The sequence below is a fragment of the Salmo salar genome, chromosome ssa01 (assembly GCF_905237065.1).
Source record: "Salmo salar chromosome ssa01, Ssal_v3.1, whole genome shotgun sequence".
Classification (NCBI taxonomy): domain Eukaryota; kingdom Metazoa; phylum Chordata; class Actinopteri; order Salmoniformes; family Salmonidae; genus Salmo; species Salmo salar.
This window is the reverse complement of record NC_059442.1, coordinates 158,529,659-158,538,801: the sequence shown is the minus strand read 5'-3', so window position 1 is coordinate 158,538,801 and position 9,143 is coordinate 158,529,659. Positions and strand designations below refer to the sequence as shown.

At 43.2% G+C, this 9,143-nt stretch overlaps 1 protein-coding gene across 1 annotated transcript; it reads left to right on the top strand.

Moving 5' to 3' along the window:
* The first annotated feature begins 350 nt into the window (after positions 1-350).
* Positions 351-8,661, top strand: pip5kl1 (phosphatidylinositol-4-phosphate 5-kinase-like 1). Its single transcript, XM_014141905.2, has 9 exons — positions 351-1,001; positions 3,796-3,846; positions 4,108-4,262; positions 5,156-5,280; positions 5,390-5,424; positions 5,537-5,592; positions 5,695-5,807; positions 6,045-6,207; positions 6,393-8,661. The coding sequence occupies exons 1-9, from the start codon at positions 696-698 to the stop codon at positions 6,853-6,855; spliced, it is 1,467 nt and encodes a 488-aa protein (XP_013997380.2). The 5' UTR covers positions 351-695; the 3' UTR covers positions 6,856-8,661.
* Positions 8,662-9,143: the final 482 nt, after the last annotated feature.

The following is a 9,143-nucleotide window of genomic DNA, read 5'->3' as shown; positions in this document are numbered from 1 at the left end:
ATAATGGGTGCCTCAAGGAAAAAATGGCCTGGTGAGGGGCCTCAAGGAAAAATATGGGCCGATGTGGGAACCTTAAGGAAAAGAAGGGGCAGGTGTGCAAGAAATGTCAGGGCTGATTTCTGGTTCCAGTCTGTCCCTGTACACTAGCCTATATTCACAGTCCTTAGTGATTTCTGGTCTCAGTCCGCCCCTGTACACTAGCCTATATTCACAGTCCTTAATTATTTGGCTAATAATGGGGGCCTCAAGGAATAAATGGCCTGGTGTAGGGGCCTCGAGGAAAAAAATGGGGGCGCTGTGTTAGAAATGTCAGGGCTGATTTCTGGTCCCAGTCCGCCCCTCTACACTAGCCTATATTCACAGTCCTTAGTTACCCTCTACTCGCTTGTTCCTAACAGGAAAGGCTTCTGTGGTCAAATGTATGTGGCCTGTTTGATTTCCCTGTCAGTCAATATCAGGCCAATAAAATCTCTCCATTCTCTGAGGCCTATCGAGCCATTGCACTTTTGTTGCCGTGGTCACTTTCTGCATGCCACAGGCAGCCCAGGTCTCTCTACGACACAACTGTTATTTTCAACCTCTGGTTTGCCCAGCAATGAGTTACCACACGTCAATCGATAGGAAGACCAACTTGCGTGGTCCAACTGGTCTTACCTGCGTACTTGTCTTTTTTTTGTAAATGGCATTACATTTTAATGGAGACAAACAGCCCTTTTAGTGATGTGGCATTTTGTAGAGATGGTTGCAAGTGCTGGTGCTTGAGCACTCATTCTGGTGTGTGTGTGTCATCCCCACCCCAGATGGAGATGTCTGTGGGTCCGGCGGGGGTGACGCGGAGGACTGGGACATTGAAGAGGACGATGTGGGGGGGCCTGAGGCAGCAGTGGAAGCTACTGGGCCTGTTTGAGATTGACCAGCAGCACGAGTTCTACAGCCTCACCTCTATGATGAAGGAAGGCCTCTCTGCAGCCGTGCAGACCACCATCGACAAGCCACCACCGGTGAGCACCAACCATGGGTCGGTCACATTAGGTGTGGTGCAAGTATTCTAAGTAAATTTTACTAAGCATGTTTGCACCATGTTAAAAATCCGACCTGTTTATTTCAGTGGAGGATAAAACACTGAAAACAAAGTTAGAACACGAGACTGTCTTCACTTACACCTTGTTTTTAACCCTTTGTGTTTAATGCCCTGTGTACAGGTATTTTACAAACGTCACACCCAGTGCAAACACGTGTTAGATTAAGATGTTTTACAAGGCTCACAAGGGATAGACAGTTTGATCTGGGCATCGTGTTGTCAGCATGCATAAACATGTACAGTGGTCTGAAACTAGTCAAAAACACGTTTTAAATGGTCCAAACAAACAACAATATACATACATACACCTGTCATATGCCATTGTCAACATTTTCATGTTTGGTTATAAACTGGATACATTTTGATTTCCTGGTAGCGGGTAATTGTTGACTCACTCCACCTCCATCACCCATCAAGTTCGCCCAGAGGACCATGAGAAGGTCAACTGGGGTAGGGATGTAACATGAACAAAAGGAGCTCATCAGATAGAGCCATGTTCCATCCATCTGTATTACTCATGGCTAAAGGCCCCATACAGAAGAACCATGGGTCATGTTCATTAGGCAGCAAACGGAAGAAAATGGACTGGAACAGGGAGTGATTACCTGGACTTTTCTAATAAGAAAGGCTCAAATTGTTATGATTCTCATAGTTTGTTAGCCACTTGTTAGCTTACTACTAGCTACAATGGCACCTTCTCTGCAACAATTGTTTTGTTTAAGACGTATGCCCAATTTTGACTTTACATCATTGAGGCGTCTTTCGATTCCAAACTGAAAACCTGCTCCCTACCATTTGCTCTGATAACTTGCCCTTGCGGATCTGAGAAGGCGTTGAGGCTTTACCATATTGCTTACACCCATCCGGTGCCCTCAGATCGACCAAAAGTCATCAGCACCAAGGTCAGATGGAAAGTTGGTAAGTATCCGGTTTGGAACAGAGTATTTGGCTGAGCTAGGTGAGGTGGCTAGTAGTAGCTTGTGCATTTGCTTTGTTTAACTGACAAACACTGTTGTTGTCCCTACAATGGAAAAGGGGGACAAAACAGGATTATATTAGCAACCTGATCTCAGAGCATTTTGTATTATTCTGTAAGTAAAACCGAGACACCCCATTTAGTATGATATGTTACTTTTTGTATGGTATGTATTAATTTGTGGATGCCCATCACCCATTTGGTATGATATGTTACGAATTCAATTCGTATTATATGTTACGAATATGCAAAACATACAATATGTCATGAATTCTAGATAGGTGGCTAATGTTAACTAGGCTAGGAATTAGGGTTAAATAAAAATGTAGGAGTTAGGTTAAAGGGTTAGGGGAAGGGTTAGCTAACATGCAAAGTAGCTAAAAAGTAGTAAGTAGTTGAAAAGTTGCTAATTAGTTACAATTTTAAAGTTGTCTGTGATGAGATTAGAATTCTCAACCTTTGGCTTAAGTAATCATCTGTTTAATGTAACCATACCAAACATAACGTAACATATCATAACATATAATATTATGGCCACCCGAGTGGCGCAGGTGTCTAAGGCACTGCATCGCAGTGCTAGAGGCGTCACTACAGACCCGGTTCGATCCCGGGATGTATCACAACCGGCCGTGATTGGGAGTCCCATATGACATTGCACAATTGGCCCAGCGTCGTCCGGGCTAGGGGACGGTTTGGCCAGAGGGGCTTTACAAGTAGGCCGTCATTGAAAATAAGAATTTGTTCTTAACTGACTTGTCTAGTTAAATAAAGGTTAAAAAACATGGACTGTCTTGGATTTACATACAGAATAATACGAAATGCTCTGCGACCAGGCTGATATTAGAGCCAAGTGGGACTTTGATTTGGGTGTAATCATGAGATCTAATTTGCAGAAACCATTTTACATTGGCAATTGGTTGCTGTGCCGGATCCTATGGTGCTGAATAAGAGTATTATTTTTTTCTTTTTACACACACACACACACACACACACACACACACACACACACACACACACACACACACACACACACACACACACACACACACACACACACACACACACACACACACACACACACACACACACACACACACACACACACACACACACAAATGGAGCCTGCTGACTCAGCCGTGTGATACATGACTGTCCAGTCTGTTGTCTCTTACTCACGTATTATCTTACACACACACACACACACCCTGTTGATCCACCTCTTGTAGCGTGTTAGCTAATTGTGTGTCGCAATGTTTAGATTTCATGAAAAGCTGAGAGGAGTTCAACAGGAAAGGGATAGCTGGGATAGGATATAGTAATCCTTCTACCCCCCCCCCAACCCCCCCCAAAAAAGATAACGATTTACTATTGTAAAGTGGTTGTTCCACTGGATATCATAAGGTGAATGCACCAATTTGTAAGTCGCTCTGCTAAATGACGTAAATGTAAATGAAAGGTATCTGTAATTTTTTGTTGTTGGTGGACTGTCATTGCTGTTAATTGTCTTTTTTTCATATTTAAAAATGTATCTGTGTAGAACATCCACAGAATGTTAGTTGTGAATACAACATTTAAAATAGTGAAAACATAAAACAAATGCCTTCTTTTTAGAATGCAAAATGTTAGATATATCTGACCCACAGTGATTATAGACCACTTGGAAATGTTTATTGATTTGCATAATTGGTATATGTTACAGGTAACCATTATTCCGGTTTCATCTTCTTTTTAATCATAGGATGAATTGTCAGAAGATGATTACAGATTGGAAGTCACTCAAATACATAAGGTATGCTGATTTCCAAAAATCTCTCTCCTCTCTCTATCTCTTACTGATACAGAGGAGTTTGTCTGTGCAAACAGCAGGTATCTAATAGAGCCAAGATATCTTGTGGAGTTCCTCAAGGATCTATTCTTGGGCTGGTTGTTTCTGACCTACATCCATGACCTTGCTGCTGTATCTATCACCTTATTTCCATTACTGTTTGAAGATGATACCAATCAGATCTGAACTCAAAATAACTCTCTCTCTCTCTCTCTCTCTGTGTAGGACTTTAAAATGGAGACATTTGCAGGGCCAGTGTTTTCCAGCTTGCGTCGCTCCCTGGGGATGACAGAAAAGGAGTATCAGCACTCTCTCTCCTCCGATGGCTCATACCTGCAGTTCATCAGCAACTCCAAAAGCAAGGCTGACTTCTTTCTGACGTGCGTAAGCATATTCTACTCCTCTCGTCATCTCTCACTTTCCTGCTAGTGTATATCTCTCTCACCACACATAGACATAAAGCAATAGTGAAAATATAGAAAAGTTCCTTTGTTACTCCTATTTTGGTATTTTATTAGGATCCCCATTAGCTGTTGCAAAAGCAGCAGCTACTCTTCCTGGGGTCCACACAAAACATGAAACATAATACAGAATGACATAATTCAGATCAATAGACAAGAACAGCTCAAGGACCGAACTATATACATTTTTTGAAAAGGCACACGTAGCCTACATATCAATGCAAACACACAAACTATCTAGGTCAACCAGGGGAGAGGCGTTGTGCCGTGAGGTGTTGCTTTATCTGTTTTTTTTTTTAATCAGGTTTGCTGTTTATTTGAGCAATCTGAGATGGAAGGAAGTTCCATGCAATAAGGGCTCTATTGAATACTGTACGCTTTCTTTAATTTGTTCTGGATTTGGGGACTGTGAAAAGACCCCTGGTGGCATGTCTGGTGGGATAAGTGTGTGCGTCAGAGCTCTGTAAGTGGACTATGCAAACAATTTGGGATTTTCAACACATTGTTTCTTATAAAAAGAAGAAGTGATGCTGTCAGTCTCTCCTCACCTCTTAGCCAAGAGAGACTGGTATGCATAGTATTTATATCAGCCCTCTGATTACAATGAAGAGCAAAATGTGCCGCTCTGTTCTGGGACAGCTGAAGCCAAAGTTTATACCCAAACACAACACACTAGACACTAAGCACATTAAGGTCTTATGTACACACACAAGCAAGCAAGCGCACACACACACACACACACACACACACACACACAAATATACTATAACTCACTCCTTGTGCTGATCTCTGCACCTGTCTTCCTCTTCCAGGAACGATAAGTGTTTTTTCCTGAAGACCCAGAATAAGAGAGAGGTGAAATTCCTCTTGTCCAATCTGAGAATCTACATGGAGCACCTAGAGAAGTATCCCCATTCACTGCTGGTCAAGTTCTTAGGTAAGACTAACAGGATGGACTCTCATCTCATGGAAAATCATTGTATCTGTTTTTAGTCCTCTTAGCTACCATAGCTTTGCATTTAGCTGACTTTTCGTTTGTTTTCAAGGTGTCCACAGGATAAACATTTCCCATAGGAGGAAGGTACAGACTGATTATAGATTGTTATTCATTATTCATAGAGTCCACACTGTGTGTAATGATCATTATTTATTATCTACAACTTTGTTCATGCCTTGTCTTACCCTTTTCACAGAAGTACTTTATTGTGATGCAGAGTGTTTTTTACCCTGACGATCGAATCAATGCCAGGTAAGCCTGTTTCAGAGTTAAACCAAGAAGTCTGGAGTAGGGACTATATTACAGGCTCTGGTAGCAATTCTGTTATACTGACTTTGTTCTCTGTTGTTGCAGGTATGACATCAAGGGTTGTGAGGTGAGCCGGTGGACAGACCCTGCCCCTGAGGGTAGCCAGGTTATTGTTGTCCTCAAGGACTTGAATTTCAAGGGCCAGTATATCACTCTGGGTAAGAGGAACGAATCCTGTCATAGTATGTTACAGCAAGCGTTATGTCACATATGTGTACCAGATGACTGACTACAATGACAAAAAAGACTTTACAGGTATATTGTAGTAATTGAGAGAGGCCAGTCTGGTCATGCTTTTGCATAGTAACATCCATTTTAATAACCCATATTATTACACTGTAACAGGGTAGTAAGTGGTACATGCAGTTATTTCATATATATGCTTGTGCTGATAGACCAGCAGCGGCCGTGGCTGCTCCGGCAGGTGGAGATTGACACGTCATTCTTGCAGAGACTCAACGTGCTGGACTACAGCCTCCTGGTGGGCCATCAGCCCCTGCACCAGGACGAACGCCACCAGGGCCTCTCCTTTGCCACCCTTATCATGCGCACAAAAAAGTGGGTGGAAATTTTATTTTTCTTTCATTCTTTCTTGATGTTTACCACCTCTCCCCGCTTTAACCTTTTCAGATGGCTGTTGGTTTCTATTAACTCTGGTTACCCCCTCTCCTCTTTAACCTTTTCAGATGGCCATGTTGGTTTCTAATAACTCTGGTTACCCCCTCTCCTCTTTAACCTCTCAGGTCAGTGATCACTGGCTCAAGCCCCACCCATGCGGGCATGCCCACTGTTCCAGGGGTGGTCCCAGAGGAAGACTCCACCCTGTCGGTGTCAGAGATGGATGGCGGGACAGGAAGTTGCAGCGTTGCCGAGTCACGGGGAGGAAGTGACCCGGGCAGTGCCCTTTCCGGGAGAACCTGTACTGAGCAGCCGGCCGGGTCGGTCACAGATTCGATGGTGCTCAGGGACTTCCAGGCCCAGAACCGACGGCTGCTGCCCAACTTCAAGAACCCACTACACGTCATTGACGGACCGGAGCATCGCTACTTTGTGGGCATCATTGACATCTTCACTGTCTACAGCTTCAAGAAGAGGCTGGAGCATTGGTGGAAGAGACTGCGGCACCCAGGGCAGGCCTTCTCCACCGTCAGCCCCACCTCTTACTGCCTTAGGCTCTGCCAGTGGGTACAGGACCACACCAAGTAGACTCAGAAAAAGGGGAGGACGAGGATGGTTAGTCCCAGTAGCAGGCTGTCTGCCCAAGAACAAACGTTTGCACACACACAGTAGCAGGCTGTCTGCCCAGGAACACCCGTTTGCACACACACAGTAGCAGGCTGTCTGCCCAGGAACACCCGTTTGCACACACACAGTAGCAGGCTGTCTGCCCAGGAACACCCGTTTGCACACACACAGTAGCAGGCTGTCTGCCCAGGAACACCCGTTTGCACACACACAGTAGCAGGCTGTCTGCCCAGGAACACCCGTTTGCACACACACAGTAGCAGGCTGTCTGCCCAGGAACACCCGTTTGCACACACACAGTAGCAGGCTGTCTGCCCAGGAACACCCGTTTGCACACACAGTAGCAGGCTGTCTGCCCAGGAACACCCGTTTGCACACACACAGTAGCAGGCTGTCTGCCCAGGAACACCCGTTTGCACACACACAGTAGCAGGCTGTCTGCCCAGGAACACCCGTTTGCATGCACGCAACTTGGACACTGACCAGAGACATGAAGCTATACTTTTAAAGTGCTGTAATTTCAGATTGATCAAGGAGCAGTTACTTTCATGTTTCCACATCTCCAGACCAAAGCTAAAACAAATATAAACCATTATATACAAATATAATATTCACCATCGCGAATTCATGGGTTTCTTTTTCATATTCTTTGTTAAGTAAACAAAGAAAAAGGTGCGACATTTATAATCAAGTGCTATGAATTAATTAGCTGATTTTCGAAAGTATAATAGTTTTTTTAATTGTTGAAGTTCAATTAGCAAGTGAATGCTGAAAACCAAAATAATTGTACAAATTTGCCACCTCATATGGATTTTTTTTTTTTTTTTACAATTCATTTTTGAAGTGTTTATACCTGTGCAATTTTGTTGTATTTTTAAAAGCTGTGTTTTCACTGTTCAGTTGACCAAGTGAATATATTCTCCCGATATGACTGTGCAGTGTGTTTTATATATCATTATTTTGTTTGTACTCTTTGTGCAGTCATGGCAAGGTCAGTATAAAGGATTAATGTTTAAAAGTGATGACTCACGGCAGTCATAAAGGTTCTGTTCCCCTGCTCAGACATTGCTGACGCATGTCAGATCTTACAATGCCTGGATAAGTATTTTACATATCAGCTAACCACATCATATGTCATAGCAATCTGGTGCCCGACTGCACAGTCGATGACGTGGCATGCAATCATTGGTTGATGCATGCAATGTCTGAACAGGGTAACACAACTTTTATAAGACTGCCTGGTTCTTAAGATGACCAACACATTCTTTAAAGGGAAAGTTCACTTCTGGAAATTGTATCTTATTTTTGACTTACCTAGGGAAGAACCTGGACACCCTAGGTAACACCGTAGGGAAGTTGAAAATACACAAAAAATGGTGAACTATCCCTTTAATGCCATGTTGCCTCAAGAGATATTACTCACACTGTCTAGTTTTTATGGTGAAATGTAGGCTAAAGACTTAGTCTTGCTGTTAGAAAATATAACACACATGTGCTTTAAACCTCTTGAGGTGCTCCATTCTGTTCCTCACCCTCGACACCCTGTGTCAGTCAGGGAAATATGAGGATTGATTTTAGGGGTTTTTCACAACTCTGTCTGGGTCTGAATGTTTGAAAGTAAGGCACTGTATTTACATGGTTTACGTTGTCTAGAAACAGAAATCTATTCTATCCATGAATAGAATTGACTTTACATCCTATTTGAATGTAAGATGTAGCATAAAAAACATCCACACAAAGTTGGGGAAATAAAATACCCTGATTGGAGGACTAAGTTATGTGGTCATTTTCACAACATATTCACTAATGTAAGCTACTTTGTAACGTGTGGATGGCTAACTCTAATCCACCATCTATACTCTCTCTTGGCTCAACTTGTTGACCCCTGGTAAAGTCATGTTTGTGCCTTCTGTCTATAATAGGGGTGTGCTGAAAACGCGAGATTGGCGTTTTCTATCAGGAGTTTGAAGCACATAGTCAGTTTCACTTAACTTATTTTCAATCAAATAAGGACCAGAAAAACGAGCTGACAGTGAAGATCCTGGAAAAGGCAATAACACCAGTACTTGGTCACCTGGCTGTAGTGGACGAGAAACCGCCTGTTTATCATAGTGTCTTTTCATACTCCTCTGTGAGGAAGACAGAGCTTCCTTAGCGAGAGCACAGGCTTGGTGTAGGCGCTCACGAAAGCGACTAACATAGTCCAACACATTCTCTTCTCCCGTACACAACTCTTGGGACAAAAATTG

Bases quoted from the DNA above. Each gene is read 5' to 3' on its own strand.
- pip5kl1 (XM_014141905.2), top strand. From the start codon at position 696: ATGGAGACAAACAGCCCTTTTAGTGATGTGGCATTTTGTAGAGATGGT. The intron at 5,281-5,389 runs GTAAGACTAACA...TTTGTTTTCAAG, and splicing joins ACTGCTGGTCAAGTTCTTAG to GTGTCCACAGGATAAACATT. The intron at 6,208-6,392 runs GTGGGTGGAAAT...TTAACCTCTCAG, and splicing joins CTTATCATGCGCACAAAAAA to GTCAGTGATCACTGGCTCAA.